This window comes from Oryx dammah, unplaced genomic scaffold, assembly GCF_014754425.2.
Source record: "Oryx dammah isolate SB20612 unplaced genomic scaffold, SCBI_Odam_1.1 HiC_scaffold_2, whole genome shotgun sequence".
NCBI lineage: Eukaryota > Metazoa > Chordata > Mammalia > Artiodactyla > Bovidae > Oryx > Oryx dammah.
Genome location: NW_024070186.1, coordinates 85,271,304 through 85,290,356, shown reverse-complemented (window position 1 = coordinate 85,290,356; position 19,053 = coordinate 85,271,304). Strand labels below are relative to the sequence as shown.

General features: G+C 40.3%; 3 protein-coding genes across 4 annotated transcripts in view; 2 read left to right on the top strand and 1 right to left on the bottom strand.

Moving 5' to 3' along the window:
• The window catches only part of SENP5 (SUMO specific peptidase 5), a 49,894-nt gene extending 40,287 nt beyond the window's left edge, over positions 1–9,607 (top strand). The window contains exons 7-10 of one of the 2 annotated variants that reach the window (XM_040249647.1): positions 810–947; positions 3,829–3,912; positions 5,288–5,338; positions 6,228–9,607. In XM_040249647.1, the coding sequence (XP_040105581.1) occupies positions 810–947; positions 3,829–3,912; positions 5,288–5,338; positions 6,228–6,338 (384 nt within the window). In that variant the 3' untranslated portion in view covers positions 6,339–9,607. The remainder of the gene's footprint in view (positions 1–809; positions 948–3,828; positions 3,913–5,287; positions 5,339–6,227) is intronic. The other variant, XM_040249654.1, reaches the window with a different exon arrangement.
• Positions 9,608–9,974: 367 nt separating this feature from the next.
• On the bottom strand, positions 9,975–16,843 carry NCBP2 (nuclear cap binding protein subunit 2). The gene is made up of 4 exons (XM_040249978.1): positions 16,639–16,843; positions 14,406–14,587; positions 12,043–12,181; positions 9,975–11,506 (listed from the first exon to the last, which is right to left on the bottom strand). The coding sequence occupies exons 1-4, from the start codon at positions 16,714–16,716 to the stop codon at positions 11,435–11,437; spliced, it is 471 nt and encodes a 156-aa protein (XP_040105912.1). The 5' UTR covers positions 16,717–16,843; the 3' UTR covers positions 9,975–11,434.
• Positions 16,844–16,850: 7 nt separating this feature from the next.
• NCBP2AS2 (NCBP2 antisense 2 (head to head)) lies at positions 16,851–17,700 on the top strand. The gene has a single exon (XM_040250057.1). The coding sequence runs from the start codon at positions 16,947–16,949 to the stop codon at positions 17,244–17,246; it is 300 nt and encodes a 99-aa protein (XP_040105991.1). The 5' UTR covers positions 16,851–16,946; the 3' UTR covers positions 17,247–17,700.
• The last annotated feature ends 1,353 nt before the right edge of the window (positions 17,701–19,053 follow it).

Genomic DNA, 19,053 nt, shown 5'->3' with positions numbered 1-19,053 from the left:
CTTCTGTTGACTACCTACTTCTTTATCATCCAGTCCACAACTGGGATTTTAAGCGGTATAGTGAGTGCGTCTAGATTTTAAAGGACATGTATTAGGATATGAAGCGTGAATTGGGATATAAAGGACATAAATAATTATCAAGGATATTTTTCTCAATTTCGACAACTGAGAGATCCCAGGTAGTGATAATGATAACAGCTAAGATTTATTGGCTACATATAATGGTTAAGCATACTTTGTGCATTTTACATGTATTGTCACTCTCAACAACTTCATAAAGTGGATACTACTGTTGTCTGTAGTTTGTAATTGAGGAAATCAAGGCACAAAGAAGCTATGCAAATTACCAAAGTCCTCTGACCACAGAGCTACAAGGTGAACTTGACCAGACTTATTATACTGAGTCTCTAGAAGAAGGCTAAAAGAAGGTTATGTTGTTTTCTAATACCACAGTTCCTTCCTAGATAGGAATTGATTCTAGGTCAAATATGTATATAAGAAAATTATTTATGCTTAAAAATAAGTTAAATCATGTTAGGTAGTTAATAAGCACAGGTTAGCAGGTTAAGTGGAAAACAGTACTTTCTGTACCTTCAGTTTCCTTATTGTTGTGTATTTTAGCTTACTAGATATAAACTAGTAAGCTTTAGATTAAGATCTGGGTTTAGATTAAGATCTGGCTTCAAATTCTGTCATCACTTCCTAGATTTATGACCTTGGGCAGGTGAAAGGTTAGTAAATGGAAACTGCTGTTTCTTGTTGGTTTGGAAAGCCCATGGTGATGGTTGCATTTCTTTTTTCTTGATCAGGTGGATTTATTTAAAAAGAGTCTTCTGTTGATCCCTATTCACCTGGAAGTCCACTGGTCTCTCATTACTGTGACACTCTCTAATCGAATTATTTCATTTTATGATTCCCAAGGCATTCATTTTAAGTTTTGTGTAGAGGTAAGTTAATATACTCCCCCCCTCCTTTTTTCCTATTCATTTTGTCATTGACCAAATGGTATCTCAGCTCTAGGATAGAGCAGCAGAAGTCAGTACCACAGGTGATCAGTTTCTGTCATGTCATGTCAAAATGTTGGCAGAGAAATGGACTATAAGAGGAACCTCCAGATGGGAAGAGGTAGCAGTCCAGGATCTGGATCCCTCTCTGAGATACCTGCCCTATTTGGATTTCATCAGATTTTTTTTTTTTTTCAGTCATTCCCTTTAAACTACATTTTGAATATGGATAGAAATCATTTTCTGGGACTTCCCTGGTGGTCTAGCAGTTAAGACTCCATGCTTCCACTGCAAGGGGTACAGGTTTGATCCCTTAGGGAACTAAGATCCTGCATGCTATGAGGTGCAGCCAAAAAAACAAACAGAAATCATTTTTCTTGGTTTCTCCTAGAGCTAAAATTGGTTTGTACCTTCAAAATAACTTTTGTAGAATGAATCATAGCCAAGAGAAATCAGCTGGCAAAATATTAGAGTTCAGCTGATAAGAGTTCAACAAGATGGCAGGATACAAAGCAAGAAAAATCAGTGTGTTTCCTGATTTTCCTGCACTAGCAAGAGCTAGTTAGAAAATGTAAACAGATTTCATTTTTAAAAGCAACAAAGAGGTAAATTACCCAGGAATATACCATAACAGAAAAGGGGACATTCTTTGAGATGAAAACTCTAATGTACATAAAGGAAATCTGAATAGATGGAAAGATAGGCACACTCAATATTAGGAGATTAATTCTCCCTTAACTAATATAAACCAATTTTTGTCCTAATCAGTTTCTCAGAAGGATTTTGAATGAAACTTGATAAACTCATCCTAGAATTTATATTGCAGAATTCATGTCATGAACAGCTAAAATAGTTTTGAAGTAGAAAAAAACTGAAGGTCTACTAGATGTCAAACCATATCACAAAATTTTAATAATTAAAAATTATATTGGTTAGGAGTAGAAAGATTGATGGAACAACATGAAGAATCTAGGAATAATTCATGTATACGTGGGAACTTAGTAAATGATAAAGTTGAGGAAGGACAGGCTATCTGATGTATGCCTTGGGAAAGCTAGCTATTTGGAAAAGTAAAATACAAATTCTGTTTAATACCATTCATATATAAGAAAAATTCCAGATGGAATAATGGTCTAAATATAAAACATAAAACTATGAAAGTTAAACTAAAATATAGATGTTATGTTCTCAGAATATGAAAAGCCTTCTTATCCAGAACCAAAAAAAGCAAGACTATATCATAATTTTAAACTTACATATGTCATAAAGTTAAAAGGGATTGACTTGGAGAAAATGTTACTGACATATATTCACTTTCTAGAATATAAAAAGAACTACAAAAGAGTAAAAAAAAGAAAGATCTAAGAAATGGACAAAGGATAAAATAAGTAATTTTTAGGAAAAATGCCAATAGCTGTTAAAACCACGGAGAGATGCTCACCAGAAAATGGGAAATGTGTTGCAGTCAGTGGGGTTGCAAAGAGTCGGTCACGACCTAGTGAATGAACAACAAATTAAAATTACCTCCAGGTTCCATTTTTTTTGCCTATTATGTTAGGAAAAGTTTGATGGTACTAAAGCGGGTGTAAGGAGATAGACATTCTCATATTTTCTGGTGGAATGTATAAATTAATACAGCCATTTGGGGAATAACTGCAGTTCTAGTTGCTTCTAAGTGCCCTTTAAGTCAAAAAGATGCATATCCTATTACAAACTAGTTCTGTTTCTTGGTATATACTCCATAAAAGTACTTGCGTATGCACACAAGAATGGGGCACACACCAGGGTGTTCATTGCAGCATTTATTGATAATAGTGAAAAATCAAAATGAACTAAACTTTGCTCTACCAACAGAATAGCTAAATAGATACACTGTAATATATTCACAATATTATACAGACCATAGCAGTTACAGAATATAGTATTGGTTGGCCAAAAAGTTCGCTTGGATTTTTCCATACCATCTTACAGAAATGCCTGACTAACTTTTTGGCCAACCCAACAGATCTTTGTGTCTTAACATGGAAAGATTTTTAAGACCTACCGAGTTTGAAAAGGCAAGTTGCAGAATGATACAATATATGGGGAAAAAAAATATGAATATACAGACATAACTTGTGTATATATACATGTACATACACATTTCTCCTCCACCTTCAGAGGGTTAATTTAATTCATGTAACCTCTGGCTTCACCCTTACAAAAAGACAGGCAGAGGAAGATATGCACAAAGAGGTGGAGGGCATAGGGGAAAAGTAGAAACTCCAATAGGCTTTGTCTTGGGAGAGATTTCAGCATTGGACTTGACTGTATTTAGTATCCAGGATGAGTTTAAATAATATAACTTTCTAGAAACTGAGTGATACTTTTACCTGCAGCCCTCATAAATATGGAATATATCTAAGGCTAGAATGTTTAAATTTAGTTTCAGTTATTAATGATTTCTGCCATGGATTCCTTCTCTCTGTTAAGCATTGGCCGTAATTAAGACATTCTTCTTGTTTTGCCAGTATTTCATTTTAAGTTTCAAATTCACCAAGCTGACTTATTCCTGGAAAAGGCTGACCATCTTATTAAAAAGATCTAATTAAAACATATACCAGTGTCCACAGTCTTAAGTGCATACAGTATAGAAGGTCTGAGTCCTTCACTCGATCAAGTGAGAAAGGTCTGAAGTCAAGTTCCAGCTCTAAACTCTTTAATGCATACTCTGCCCAGTGGTGGGGCCACAGCCTCCTCCTTTGCTTCTATCTGCTGTGGGCAGGTTCCATTTTTCACCAACTGATGGAACACAGCATCTGTGTTGTGGTTTCTTTTTAACCAGAATATAAGAAAGTATTTGCTGACTGAAGCCAGAGAAAAAAATAGACCTGAATTTCTTCAGGGTTGGCAGACTGCTGTTACAAAGGTAAGTAAGTGATAAAAAATGAAAACCCAGGCATGTCAAGGGGCTGAAATTATCTAAGGGGTGGGTGTTTTTAAATGCATATGAAGACTTATGAAGATAACCAAAGGAGAGTCTGGAGGCTGCAGGGAGGCAGCTCAGAATAAACCTCAGTTCAGTATTCATCATCTGGCTGCCCAGTTTCCCGCTGCTTGCTGGAGCAAGTAAATTCAATCATTTCATCCCTGGGGCAGCTTCTGACGATATAGTTGCTCTATTGAAAAAAAGACATCTGCTTCTTGCCTCATGGCTCTTATTTCCAGATGATTCATATAGACCCAGAGAAATACTGACATGACTATTTTGGATTCACCAAGGGAGCAAGTGCACTGGGCTGCTTTCCAGGCATTTGGGGAAGACAAGTGGCTTGAGAGCTTCAGTTCTGAATACAGTCTAGAAGCAGCACTATGTTTAGCCGTAGACAGTAAAGCTGTATATGGGGCAGAGTAAGCAGGCCTACCCTCTTAACTCTGTCACAGATAGCAGGGTCTTGCATTTTAGGGGGCACTGCTTTGTTTTCCACGTGTTTTTATACGTATGATCTCATTTGATCCTTATAATCAGAGGTAGGCAAGTCATTTAGGAGTAAGAAGCATCTCTGACCTTCCCCAAAGTTCATCAAAACCATTGACCATCAGGTCCTTGAACTCAGGTCTATTTGGATCAATGACACAATGTTAAAGAAGCAGAGTCTTGAAATAAACCTTTAACCCAAACCCAAAGGGACAAGATTTATGCATTTATCCTTGAACTAAATGCTAACTTTTAAACTTACGTTTCATGTTTTAAATACCCTAGTTTATTAGTTGAAACCAGAACTGCTCTTTTGAATATTCTGAACTTACCGAACAGTATATCGAGGTATTCCCCTAAATTTAATCAGGATCTTTCAACAATGCAGACAGAATATAGTAACCAGTTCTTTGGAAAACATTCTGTTTACCTTTACAGTGTCTTTAAAAGAACAGGAGAGTTGTGAAATGCGAGATCAAGAGTGAAGACTGCCAAGCAGCATTTAGTACTAAGGATTGAGAGTCCAGGTCTGCGTTCTCTGAGTCACAATTCCATTTTGATTCCATTGTCAGTGAACTGACAGCAAAACTGATTATCCATGGAAGTTTTAAAATAGGATTTTTGACTTCCCATTTCTCATGTTTAGACAAATGTTCTATAAGTTACTGATTGATAGCTCTTTTCATGTGACCAGGTGCCTCCATAAACTCAAACACTTTGTAAACCAGAGGTATATACCAGCTGTCTTGGATACAAGTTTCCTGCAGCTTTTCTTATCTGATGGGAAACGATTTTATTTTAATAATTGTTTTGTTTTTCCCCTTAGTGTATTCCACAACAGAAAAACGATAGTGACTGTGGAGTATTTGTGCTCCAGGTAAATAATTTTTTTTTTTTTTTTTTTGTATTTACAATTTATAAACTTGTTGGGTTTAGAGAAGAGAAGGCTGATGTGTGCATGGTACTAGGTACAGGTAACAGAACACTTTTCCTCCCAAACCTGTCATTGAAAAGCAGTAGTTCTTGCATTTTCATATATTGTCATTAGGAAGAACCACCTTCTAAGGCTGAGGATAAATAATTGGTATCACCCGTGTATTATCAGAGGTTATTGGCAAGTCACATTGGAGACTGACCTGAATTGGTCCTGTCATACACTCTTGGCGTTTGTAGAATTAACTATTTTTTTAACCACTGGCAAGTAGTCTTTTACCAGAGTAAAAACTAACTAGATTTTAAATAAGGGCCACGTTCAGACACTGTGCTTTCTCATGCTGCAGGTTCCCTTAGGTTTCAAAGAGCTACTGAAAAAGTTATTATATTTATGAAGGAAATCATAGTTTATAATCCATGATTTACAGATTTCCAAAGATCTTGGAAGATGGGCTCACTCGTATGACTCATGAACGTCCAGGGCTTATAAACAAACTCAGGTTCTCACTTAAAGGCCATATTAGGTTTGACTGCATTCTCGGCAGGTTTCACCTTGAGAATTGGAGCCCCTTTGGCAGTTTTGCTTTTCACAGTATTGAGTGGGGAGGGAAGGAGTATCCCAAGCCATATACTTACCTGAAAACTTGACTGTAATTTGGAGGTAACTTTTTTTTTTTGGAGGTAAATGTTTTAAAACAGTATGTTTTACAAGTCTAAACCAATTTTAACATTTGCCTTGGACCCTATTCTGTTAAGTCTGCATCTAGTAAAATGGTGCATGGGGCTGATACGTAACTCCACATGCCACTTAAGTGTTTCTGGGACCTTTCCAGTACTGCAAGTGCCTCGCCTTAGAGCAGCCTTTCCAGTTTTCCCAAGAAGACATGCCCCGAGTGCGAAAGAGGATTTACAAGGAGCTGTGTGAGTGCCGGCTCATGGACTGAATCAGCAGGGACTCTGGGAAGTCTGACCAAGTTGGAGCAGGTGGTTTGTTACTTGAATCTCCAAACACTTATTTGAATTTTTACAGGTATTTCAGATCAGTGGTGTTGGGCCACTATTGTTACCTCAAGTTTATTTTCTGCCCTTAACTCATTTCTCTAGTGACCATGTACTATTTTTTAATGTTCAGTTTGGTTTCATTTTTAATTTTATGGATTCTGTGTGTGTCCCCCCCATATTTAATATTTATTATCCAAACGCATGCATATAGACAGAGCATGCAGTGCAGAGTATTAAAAAAAAAAAAAGCCTAGTAGATTTGGTGCAGCTTTTGAAACTTAGTTAGACGTGAACTGAATACAGGTTTAAATTTTAATTCCAGAACCTAAAAATACAGGATGTTTTTGATAGAACCTAACTCTGAGAGTAGTAGATGTTCCCTGGGGCATAAGGGGTAGCTAGGAGGGGTTTTGACAGTCAGTCCTCTGTTTTATTTTTACCAGCAGCACCTTTCACTGACTTCTCTCTTCAGTGAGTCCCATTCCTTTTAAAGGATGAAAAGGAAGTGGCCATAAACTGACTGGTATGTTCTATTTATGGTGGCACACTTGTAAGCACAGTGCCTGCCTTGTGAAGAGTTAAGATATGAGAAAACGAAAGTGACCTTGAGGGTCCAATTATCTCCACAAATGAGATTTCAGCCTTGGCTTTAAGATTTATAATAAATGCTTTAATCTTATAAAAAGCTTTTGCTGAAACACTGAACTCCTTGGATTCTTCTGGTTTTGACCCATTAAAATTTAGTATCTGTCAAACTAGTGGTGGAACAAATGAGAATCCAGCCCAAGAGTAACTTACAAGTTGTCACTTCCCCTGTATTGTTTCCCACATGGAAGAAATTAAGATTTGCCAAATACCTATTTCAATGGTATTTAAAATATAAACATTCAAAACCAAAGACTAATTTTAGGTCTTTTGGACGTGGCTGGGGAAGAGAGAACAGAGAAGGTAATAAGGGAGACTTGATACTGTGGGGGTTACAGCAAATGTTATATGAGTCTTTCCCTTCATTTCTCTAATGATCTCAGCAACAAATGCAGGGCTTATCTGTCTCTGCTTGACCATCCCTGAGACTCCAGCACAGGAGTCTCTTTTTTTTTTTTGCTTCCATGAACCTCATCTGGGGGAAAGCAGAAGTGGCCCTGTCCTTACCCTTTGCTGCATTAGGATTAAAATAATGGATCTTGCATCTTTAACAGAGTTTTGTGATAACTGGAAAGGAAGAATAAGCAAATGGCAAAAGATACTTGGGTTAATGCCTCCTTTAGGTGTGTGGAAGGTAGGGCTGACTGCCAGCAGTTGAGGGTGGAGTCAGAACATGTTTACGTGCAGGGTTCCCTATCCCCAGACATTCCAAGCACCAAAACCAGTGTTTACATTATAAACAGGCCAGCACTTTCCTACTCCCTCAGACTCAAAACTCCTTAGTATAAAACCAGGTCAGTATTTCTTCTTGTGCTTCATATCATTAGAAAGATTGAGATTAGAGGCACTTTGTGCTGCTACAGGTAGGGCTGCATCCACATTGGAAAGGTGACAAAATGGGTTGGATGTTTTCTTGAGGTTTTCAGGCATAATTATGATCTGTATGCCAGATGTTTGCTTACTTTTTTTTTTTTTTTGGGTAATTAGTAAGTAGGCTGTATAAAATGTCTTATACTTTAGAGCACCATAGTTCATATCTCATTGACAGAACCAGGCATGCAAGAGAGTTGGGTTCTGGAAAAAAATCTTATTGCCCCAAGCTTGAGTTGTCATTTCTTTCAGTCTGAGAAATGGTCATTCTCTTAGCAGTGAGGCAGAGAGAACCTACAGCGAACTGTCCCAAGTCACGGGTCTGTTTCATGTCCGGCCTTAATAGGGCACCTTGAGCTACACTGTCCAGCATGCTTTAGCTTAAATGTCAAATATTTTAAGTCTGGCTAAAATGTTTCTGTTACTCATAAGAAGCTTGTTTCAGTACACACAGTTGCTTCCCACTTGCCCTTCCTACCCCTAGTCTTGTGATTAGGTATAAACCTCTATTTAGCCTAAGTCCTCCATTAGGATGGCCTTTTTTCCTGATGTTTGCAATAATGGTTTCCTTGCAACAGAAATTTCTGAAATATAGTCTGGGCTATTGGTAGAAGAGACAGGCATTGTTTTGTTTTACTCTCACTAGCTTGGCACTGAATTGTCCAGGTGCCCACAAGGTGGGCAGACCTTATGCTTTGGGGGTTGAGGGCAGGCCTTACACAAACTAAAAGCTGCTTATGATGTGCCTTCAACAAGCTGCTCAGTCCTCTCCATCAGCAAACTTACCAATCTGTAATTGCTTTTATCCTTTTGTAAAATCTATAGCAATGAATGTAGATTTAGTTCAACTTTTAGTTCTCTCAAACTAAATGGCTCAAGACGGTAAAGCGTCTGTCTGCAATGCAGGAGACCCCAGGTTCGATCCCTGGGTTGGGAAGATCCCCTGGAGAAGGAAACGTCAGCCCACTCTAGTACTCTTGCCTGGAAAATCCCATGGATGGAGAAGCCTGGTCGGCTACTGCCCATGGGGTCACAAAGAGTGGGTCACGACTGAACGACTTCACTTTCACTTTTAGTTCTCTCAATCATAGAGAGCCAATCTTCTCTTAAGAAAGGGAGAAGCAGCAGCTGCTTGCTGCCAGCAGTCCCCAAATCATTTTTTGGGCTTTGCATTTTATTTTCTATGTATCATTGAATATAATTAACACTGGTCACCTTGAATTCATAGTTGGAACAAAGAAACAGACCTGAGACATCGCCAGCAGTAGCCTAAGTAGAGCTGCCCCCTTTCTCTGCAGTTGTGGTTTACTACTTCCTGGGTTAGAAGGAATAACTGGGAGCTCTGCATGGATCAGACCCTTTAGGCAAGAACCAGTGTGTTAATAGTGTGAATTAGATATACTGACTACCTGCTCTGCTCAATTGTTATGAAACTGAACTAATAAGCAGTTATAAAACACATACTTTGTTATGTGCTAGGCTCTGCCTCCTGGCCTGTAGATAATTTAAGAAGACCTAGGGAATACCATCAGACATGCTAATTGTATTTGGGTGTTAACAAAAGCAGATCTAGACAAGCTGTCCACTTAAATGGTACCTTTTGGTCAGAAAAAATTTATTTAAAGATTATGATCATGTAAAATTACTCAAACCTTCTAGCAAACATATTTTTTGAAAAATAAACTAAATGCCTTTATAAATGTGTGTTCTCTTGTGTTGGGTAACATGTACTGTTTGGCAAGTAGTAATTTTTCCCAGTGGCATTCCAGTCACAACAAGGCTTATCTGCATAGGCTCTAAGCAGCTCACTGTCCAGTAGTAGCACTTTCTACAGTAATGGGAATGTTCTGTATTTGCATACACTACAACAGCCATTACCACAGGTAGGTATCGAGCATCTGAAATGTGGCTAATGTGACTGAGGAACAGTTTTAATTAGCTGCATATAGCAAGAGACTACCATATTAGTAACTCTCACATCAAAATGGACATGCAAATTCTGCACGCTATGCAGATTCTCCCCCAAAATGTATTCCAGGCTAAGAGTGTTTCAGTGTCTCTTGGTGAGGAAAAACACAGTAAGTTGGTCCAATTTTATTGAAATCTGTTACAGAAGACAATTCAAATATGAAATACTGTCTGTGGTTTTAAGGCCTATAGAAATCTGAATCATGTTTTACTGCAAAATAATATAAAATACATTAATTCAAACTACTGTAAAAAAGACTTTATGTCCTCATTAAATTACTTGCACGTTTTCCTAAATACTTACAACTAATTTAGAGATATCCAAATAGCCAATTTAAATTTGAGAAAACACACACTGTTAACATGAAAGCTGTTCACATTGAGATACTCCAGCCCCAACTTCACAAACTCCTGGAAATTAGGAGATACTTTGTTGCTAGATGAAAAAATCTCACTTAGGTCAGGGAGAATCATACTAGACTAGCAGTTTAAAATGAGCAAGAATTCATGTAACATTAGAGAAATCATCTCTTGCCTTACAAATGCAAAATAAATCCTCTAGACTCCTTTCTGAGAGTTGTAGAGACCATCAGCTGACTGTCCTGCCTCTGAAACATAGCACAATTGGAGAAAAAACAAGACAGACTTCAATGTAAGAACTGGCCAAAACATTTCCCAAGGGAACCATTTCTGATTTTGTTAAGCCATTCTCTCAATCTGTAAGCTCTTTAAAAAAAAAAAAAAAAAAAACACACAAACACCACAAAACACTCCATTCCCAAGATCAGTCTGAAAATGAAAAAAAAATAGATCTGAAGGCGCTCACATCTCACATTTTGAAAAATGTGTTTAGTAAATAAATACCCTTCAATACCTGTCCCTTATTTCCTGATATACAAAGCATGTAAAGCAGGTGGTGTTCCCCGGGACTGTCTAAAGCTTACTTTTATACCAACTGTTTAGGAATTTCCATTAAGTTTTGCCTTTACAGATTAAAAATCAACACAGAAAAAAAAAAAAAAAAACAACTTCAGTTATCAAGCATCTGTTCCCCTAATTTAGAGCAAAGCTACATAACATAGCAAAAGTCCACTTATTAAACTTTATCTTATGAAAACTTAAAATTTTAAAAATAGTAATTCCAGGTCCCAAGGTAGACCATGAACCTACTTAGATGCAAACATGGTAGACACTTAAAATTTTTTTCCAGTCTTCTAAAAGAAGTGTGTTTTTGGCTGACAGATCAACATTATATGTGAAGTCTGTTGCTAAGGAACACAATTTTTGACCTAGTAACAGAAATCATTTTGGTAATCTGACACAAAACCAAGATTCTAAGATTTCATTCTACAGAATTAAAGGCATTCTTTTGGATTCTGTTCTTTAATAATTTTTAAGAGGAAAACCATGACAAGGCTTCCAGCTCAGTAGAAACATTGATTAAAGCTTGGTTTAAAAAAAAAAAAAAAAAAAAGCAGATTTGCAGACCTTGGGTAACACCTGTCAAATTCAACAGGCCAAAGGAGTGGGCTTTCATGACGGGGCGCTAAACCACTCACTGGTTTTGGGCCAGTTTTCCATAGCCACCTCTTCCAGCATCATAATCCTGACGATATTCATCTCGTACCTTAATTGAAAAGAACATGTTACAGTACAGAGATTAGTGTAACAAACATGCCTTCCAAAATATGTCAGACAAGTAAGCCTTTTCAGATGTCATAATGTAAACATTGTTAAGTGTAACATGATTTTGAGCAACTGATGATAAAGTTCAACTGCCCTGCAAAATTATTTTAATACTACTTTTTTAAAAAAACCAAACATCAGGCTTACACTCAGCATTCAAAGATAGCACATTCCAAAGAATATTTATACTGAAATAAAAATGGAAAAGTTGTTTTAGTACATTCTGCTTTGCTCAACATTCCTGCAGGAGAATATTCAGCCCCTTGCAGAAGTCCAGTAATGGTTGCTTGCAAAGATATACTATTTAATGGTATTTTAAAATATTAATTATTTATCAACCCCAATGGGTGGATTCACTTCAAGCCAAGGTTATAGGCACAGTTATTTTGAGAAGAGCAAATACAAATTGACAAAACACTTATCGTTTAGAACTGGCATCCCAGGCAAAGGCTGAGCACAGAAAACCTTCCTGCGTACCTGGCCCCCAGAACGCCCACGGCCATACTGCCTGCCCTCCTTAAAGCCTGCATCCCAGTCTGTACGAATGATCCGGTCATCCAGACGAGTTCCATTTATATACCGCATGGCATTTTCTGCATCTGCTCTTGAATAGTATCTTAATTATGATTATTAAGGAATTAACATTTCTCCAGACATTTTTGTAAATAGAGGAAGAAACATCTAAATGAAGCTCAGTTAAAGAGTACAAAAACTAATCCAACCAGAGGGAGATCAAAAACATAATTTGGCTTTACAGGCCTGTTGAGGTTGGTCCAGAAGCAGTCAAAAATGATATCTCATCCTCAGCTACACTGATGGTTTTTTGGATAATCCTGTTAAATACCCAATCCCACTGTCTCCATATTTTCTTTCGCAAAATACAGGTATGTTCTGTGCAGGTTTGAACCACGAACTGTTATCCAAGGAAACAACAGCATCTTTCGGTTCCCTGAATATGAAGCTGTACATTCAAGAACAACCTTAGAAAGAGGTCACTGCATAAGACCTGCCATCACATTTCATTAGAAGGAAACACTCAAAAAGTATCACTCAAGTCAGTAGTTCTAAACCAGATCTACTAAATCTATTTTTGGGATGCTATTAAAAACTATATGTAAGTAATTATATCTGGATCTAGGAAATACTGATCTGGACCTTTCCCCTTGTCTATAATTACACAGGTAGGGAAACACTTGCTGAAATTCCAGTGTCTACACAATGCCTAGCACACATGGGCATTCAATAATTCTTTGTTGAAAAAAATAAAAAATAAATAATTCTTTGTTGAATGAAATGAATGCTAAAGGGCAAATGGGGGAGGGGGGAATACTGACGATGAAAGGTAGCCTTTCTTTTGGGTATTTGTCATCTTGCTTATTGATCTTTGACCTTCAAGGCAAATGCAAAAACATTCCAGTTCTTAAACACTGATTAGTATCTAATATTTTGTCTTTTTTGTCCCCTGTGAATTATTTTACACTCTCAGCACCAGAGGTGAAAGCAAAACCTGGGCACTCGTCCCTTGTGTCTGAAGGAGTAAAAGAAGCTTGCAGAGCCCAGAAATCAGATACCAAAGTCAGAAGTGGGGAATAGGTTCAAACGTGGGGCTTCTGATTCAACCTGATAGTGAGCACATTTTGTCTTCTTTCCTTCTCAGGGCCTTCATTAGACAACAGGAAAGAAACATATACCCAAAGAGTAGAAGAGGCCATCAGCAGATGAGAGATGCAAAAGCTAAAGATTAATAATGGGTGAAACAAAGTCACAGTAGGAAATACTGAAAGGCTTAAAGGAGACAGTAAACCCAGGAAGCTCTTAATTCCAAGTTGATTAAGTAGTAAGGCTGCAAATAGGGTTTAATTAAAGGTCTCTATGTGGGAAGAAGACCTGTTAGCAGGAACACATTTAATTCCAGGCAAATGAAGATGGGGTTGTGAACTGACTGACTGAAGGAACTATGGCATTGTCTTTAATATCAGCAAGCTAAAATCTTTTTTCATTCTAGCATTTAAGAAACCCACATGTCCCAAAGGCAAAGCAACAACTTAAGAAGATCTCCCTAGATCCACAAAGTCAGCTTTTCCCCCCAGAAACCAAGGGATCACTGAAAATTTAAGGAAATTTTACAGCATAAATACAACGGAAAGAAACAATTCAAGGCACAGAAAATTCAAATGACATGGTGGACTAGGTCTGGAAAATTTCTCAAAATGACCAAAAAAGAAAATAACAGTTAAAAAACAAAATATGAAAGGGTAAATCCAGGTGGTCAAATGTATGGAGAGGTTCCAGGGAAAGAATGGTCACAAGTAAATATGGTTACGACATGTACAAGCATCAAGCTATATGCATCTATGTAATACTATATAGCTGTTATAAAAAGAGGTAACCTACATGTGCTAACATGGAACAATCTCTAAAGTAGGTGAAAAAAAGTGCATACAATATGCTACCGCACATACATAGAATTACTTCTGGAAAGACACCAATGAGATTGACAGCTAATGTCTCTGAACTTAGAATGATAATGGGGCTTTTATTTTTCAGTACACTCTTTGGACTTTCTGAAGTACCATAAGCATAAACATTTTCAAAGATTTACTTAACCAACTATGAAAAAAGAATGGATTTCAGAACATAATGTATATGTTACTAGCTTTCCCAGTGTAAACAGTATAGACATACTGGACAGAAGGCAGGAGTAGATGAAGGAAGAAGAGGAAGAGGTAAGTGCAGCAATGCTAATCAACAAGTATCCTCACTCATCTTTCAAAACAGGCATCAGCCGCTCTCGGCCCCAGCTTCGGGCAATAGCTACACGAGACAAACAGAAAGGATACTCCACAAAGCAGAACCCACATGCTGTCTTCTTCATTTTATCCAGGCCCATTATGATTTTCTTTATGTCACCACTTTTGCTGAAGAGCTCATAGATTTGTTCTTCCGTTGTATAAAAGGAAAGATTTCCAACATACAATGTACAGCTTTTCTTCAGTAATTTTTCCTGTTCTTCATTGTCACCCTAGAATTTCCAAGATAAGGAGCAAGGGGGGGGGGGGAAGGGCACAAAACAATATGAAGGGTATGCTCCAAGTTACATTTTTTAGAAGTATGAATTTAACATGGATACCATACAGAAGCAACAGGTAATATGTCCACCTCTAGGGAGAATCAAGGGACTGCAGGTCAGGTTTGTGTGTATGGTCTCATTTAATTTACCATCATCAATCTACCTGAGGGAAGATGATTAAGTAACTTGTCCAGGATCATGCAGCTAATCAGTAGTTGCAGCTGGAACCCAAGCCCAGTCTTATCCCTAATCCCGTTATTTCCTTAAAAAGTTCACAGGACAAGAGTCATTCTACAATAAAAATAGGTTTTTCAGGACTTTGGAATGAGACACTAAACAAGTTTATTACTGCAGTTACGGACTTGTTAAAATTATGGTCAAGAAGCATTTTCCTCTTTCTCACATGTTTAAGTCATGTCCCAACAAATAGCTTACAGTTTAAGACAACTAGTATTAGTACTTATTTAAGGTATGACATAATATAGATACCATTCAGGAAATACTGTAGAAATTCTACAAGACAGTATCTTACAGTAGTTTAAATAAAGCTATAGGCTTTAGACTGCAGATAGACAACAGTAAAAGTTTAATCCTTTCACTATTGTAATCTTTCAGGATGCCTGAAATTCAACATGGCTATGATGTGGTACTTTCTAAAGTGAGGGATAGATGTGTAAAATAATGTCTGTGCATGTGTTTATTCGTTCAGTCATGTCCAACTCCTTTTGATCCTATGGGCTGCAGCTCACCAGGCTCCTCTGTCCATGGGATTCTCCAGAGAATACTGGAGTGGGTTGCCATGCCCTCCTCCAGCATATCTTCCCAACCCAGGGATTAAACACTGGTCCCCTGTATTGCAGACAGATTCTTTACCAGCTGAGCTACCAGGGAAGCCCATAATCATGCCTGGTATATAGTAAACATTAAAAAAACTAAATGTTGAATAAATCTGAGATCTTTCTCAATTTTGCCTCAAATTTGTTTTCCCACCCTACAAATACATTTTAGACTTTTTCCACACCCACCCTCTTCTATACCTGATCCCTCCTCTCTCAATCTTCTGAATCTTCAACAGCCCCTCCCTTTCTTGTGCTGGATTAAGATTACTTACCTCCATTGTCTGGATTAAGATTTACCTCCATTGTAAATCCCTACATTTACAGTTTACAATCCCATAATCTCTAGAGGATTATGAACTCTTAGGATATGGAAAACTGTCTTCTCTCTCTACGATTTAGCAGACGCTTCCACAACAGCACTCAATACAAATTTACTAAATAACCAATAGTTAATGAGGGTCACCTTCACTCCATCCCTGTCTTTGCTGATAATGAAGAACCCACCTTGAATATCTGCAGCCTCGGCCATTTCACAGAATCTGCTATGACATGGGTCAAAAGAAAATTTCCCTCTTCGGAAACCCAGCAGTTCTCCGATTTTGACATCCAGACCCTTAACACGTTGGTCCCCCTCCTCACACCAAGGGCTCCCTAAAGGTGGAGGCAGGGCTCAACTTTGTCTGCCACCAGGTACAAATCTTTTGTAGGGCCGTTTTACTAGCCTATGGAAAAGGGAAACGCCAAACAGTTTTTGGTAGATGTAACTTAAAAGTCCCGGTATCTGGATCAGGATGGTGCTTCCACATACTGCACGTGTCAAAAAGACACTCTTTTCTGACACTTGCAGCAAAATCACAAAGTCACTTTCCCGCGACACCGTTCGTGAAAACGCAAGCCACCACTTCTACTGCCGCCCATCTGCAATGGCTCGGAAACAGAGCATCTGCTCGGGAATGTGAAAGCCTGCCTCAAATTCCCTTCCTACGAGAGAGGGGGATTTGATACCCAAACGCCCTTTCAGCATCCATTCCCCAACAGGCACCCAGGCTTCCCTTCGCATTTCGGGATACCAGAGAATGGGAGACGACGCAATGAGACAAGAGCAAACCGAGTCTCAGCGTTCTGGCCCGAGGTTCTCCTTTCTCGCGACCCGGCTTCCCTCACCCGGAAGTGCTGGTCCCGGTACTGGCTCAGCTCGACGTAGGAGTCGCTGCGCAGCGCCTTCAGGAGGCCACCCGACATAGTGCAGAGAGGTGGCAGAGGACACCGCCACTCAACACTATAACCAGGTAGCCCCAGCAGTGGCGGAACCGGAAACGCGCAGATACGGCGGCGGAAAGTCGAAATCCCGTGCTCCAATCCCAGGGCGGCAGTGTCGTCACCGGGCGGCGCCGGCGCAGACACGGCCTGTAGTCAGGTGTCGCCGATCAGAAGCGAGAGCGGCGTGCTTCGGGTTCCGGGTCGCTCCGAGGATGGTTCTGCGGCGGCTGCTGGCCGCGCTCCTGCACAGCTCGCAGCTGGTGGAGCGTCTCTCAGAGTCTCGGCCCATCCGGCGTGCGGCACAGCTCACCGCCTTTGCGCTACTGCAGGCCCAGCTACGCGGCCAGGACGCGGCCCGGCGCCTGCGAGCCATCGCGGCTGGGCCCGCGGGCTCCTTGGGCCGCCGCGCTGCCCGTTTCAGAGACACCTTCACTCAGGAGCTACGCCGGGGCCTCCGGGAACGCCCGCGGCCACCACCAGGTAGCCAGAAAGGCCCAGGAACAAACCCCTAAACCCAGGCTGGGCCAGGTCGAGGTCGCCTGTTTCCCCTCTGGGCTGGACACCGGCCTCGGCGCTAAGGAGTCATCCCTGACGATACGCACGGCCTGGAATCCTGACTCAAGTTGTTTGCCTACATACGTCCCACTCATCAGACAGCCCGGGCCAAACTTGACACCCCCAGGGAAGCCGTGATCGGACAGGACACAGCGAAGGAAGAAACTCCTCGAAGCCTGACAGAGATAGATAGATAGGCTTGGCCCTGATTCACCGCGGGGCAGAGAGCCATGGACCTAAGTACAACCGGCGAGAGGTTTAACCTCAGCAAATGGGACTAAAACTAGTGATCGATGCTGCTGCCGCTGCACTGATGTAGCAAGTCGCTACTTCCAGGGGAGACCCTGGATGGAAAGACAATCCTGCAACTGCCAAAAATCCTCTGATTAAATGTGTGAGCTGAGTAATGGGTGTTGTTACAGGACAAGGTTCTTTTGCCCCATGCGCAGCAAGCCAGATGCGGAGATGCAAAGGTTTCCAGCGAAGAGGATTTACTGGCAAGGCAGCCAGGGGAGGAGAACTAGTCTCAGATCTGGTCTTCCTCAAGGCAAAGGGGTTGGGATATTTATGGGATAAAGCAGCAGCAAGGCGGCGGGAGGTGTGGGGAAAGATGATTGGAGAAAGGTGTGGTAATTGTAGTTCTGCACAGGTGTAACTATGCCACATGCATCTGCAGCTTGAAAAATGGAGGTTCTTAGCACCATCCGCGGAGAAGGCAATGGCACCCCACTCCAGTACTCTTGCCTGGAAAGTCCCATGGACGGAGGAGCCTGGTGGGCGGCAGTCCATGGGGTCGCGAAGAGTCAGACACGACTGAGCGACTTCACTATCACTTTTCACTTTCATGCATTGGAGAAGGAAATGGCAACCCACTCCAGTGTTCTTGCCTGGAGAATCCCAGGGACGGGGGAGCCTGGTGGGCTGCCCTTCACGGGGTCGCACAGAGTCGGACACGACTGAAGCGACTTAGCAGGAGCATGCCCAGTTGGACGGTTGGTGGTCCTATCCAGTCTTAACCAACTCACCTTAAACTAGACACAGCTGACTCCAAGAACCTGGAAAACAACTCACCATCAAACATAGCTAGGCTTGGTGCTGCTTCCAGGCTGAGGGAGTCATAAGATGACCTTGACTAGTGAAGGCAGATGAGATGGATCCACCCATGCCTTCAGTATGAACCTGGTGCTTATCTGGGAAAGTGGATTAGGATTCCTGGGACCATAGGAATTACACAGTACTACAGTATAATAATAATGTATATTATTATACATTATAATACTAGTTAACACAGACTGAATATTTCCTCTGTTCTGGGCACCACTCCTTACAACCACTTTCACATGTGGAAGTATAATGCTATTTCTTAACTCATTTTCTGCTGCCGCCACCACCATCACTACTGGGTATCAGGACAACTGTCTCCCATGGAACAAGCCACCTGAATTCCTTGTCCCTATTATAGAGGGTCTGGGATACACTCTATGCTGCAGCTAACAGACCCACAATTAGGCAATCCATGTATGCACTGATCGTCTCTTATCAGGCTACAGAGTTAATCATGCAATCTAGAAAGCTCAATTTATCTTCTAACTTTGTGGGAGTCACAGAGGGAGCTGGATAGCATGGAGACCTATCCTGGGGGTGAGGCAGCAAGAGCAGCTTGTCCTCCTCTTTCCTGGTGGTCAAAGATCTGACTTGACATTCTACCCTCCAGCCTTCCCACCAGAGGTGCTTCTAGTCAATCCTCTCTGAGGCCAGTGTCCC

Coding starts and splice junctions, on each gene's coding strand:
- NCBP2 (XM_040249978.1), bottom strand. CDS start 16,716: ATGTCGGGTGGCCTCCTGAAGGCGCTGCGCAGCGACTCCTACGTCGAG. Junction 14,588..16,638: donor ACCGGGACCAGCACTTCCGG/GTGAGGGAAGCC, acceptor TGGAAATTCTAG/GGTGACAATGAAGAACAGGA. Junction 12,182..14,405: donor TGTGGGTTCTGCTTTGTGGA/GTATCCTTTCTG, acceptor ATCATAATTAAG/ATACTATTCAAGAGCAGATG.
- NCBP2AS2 (XM_040250057.1), top strand. CDS start 16,947: ATGGTTCTGCGGCGGCTGCTGGCCGCGCTCCTGCACAGCTCGCAGCTG.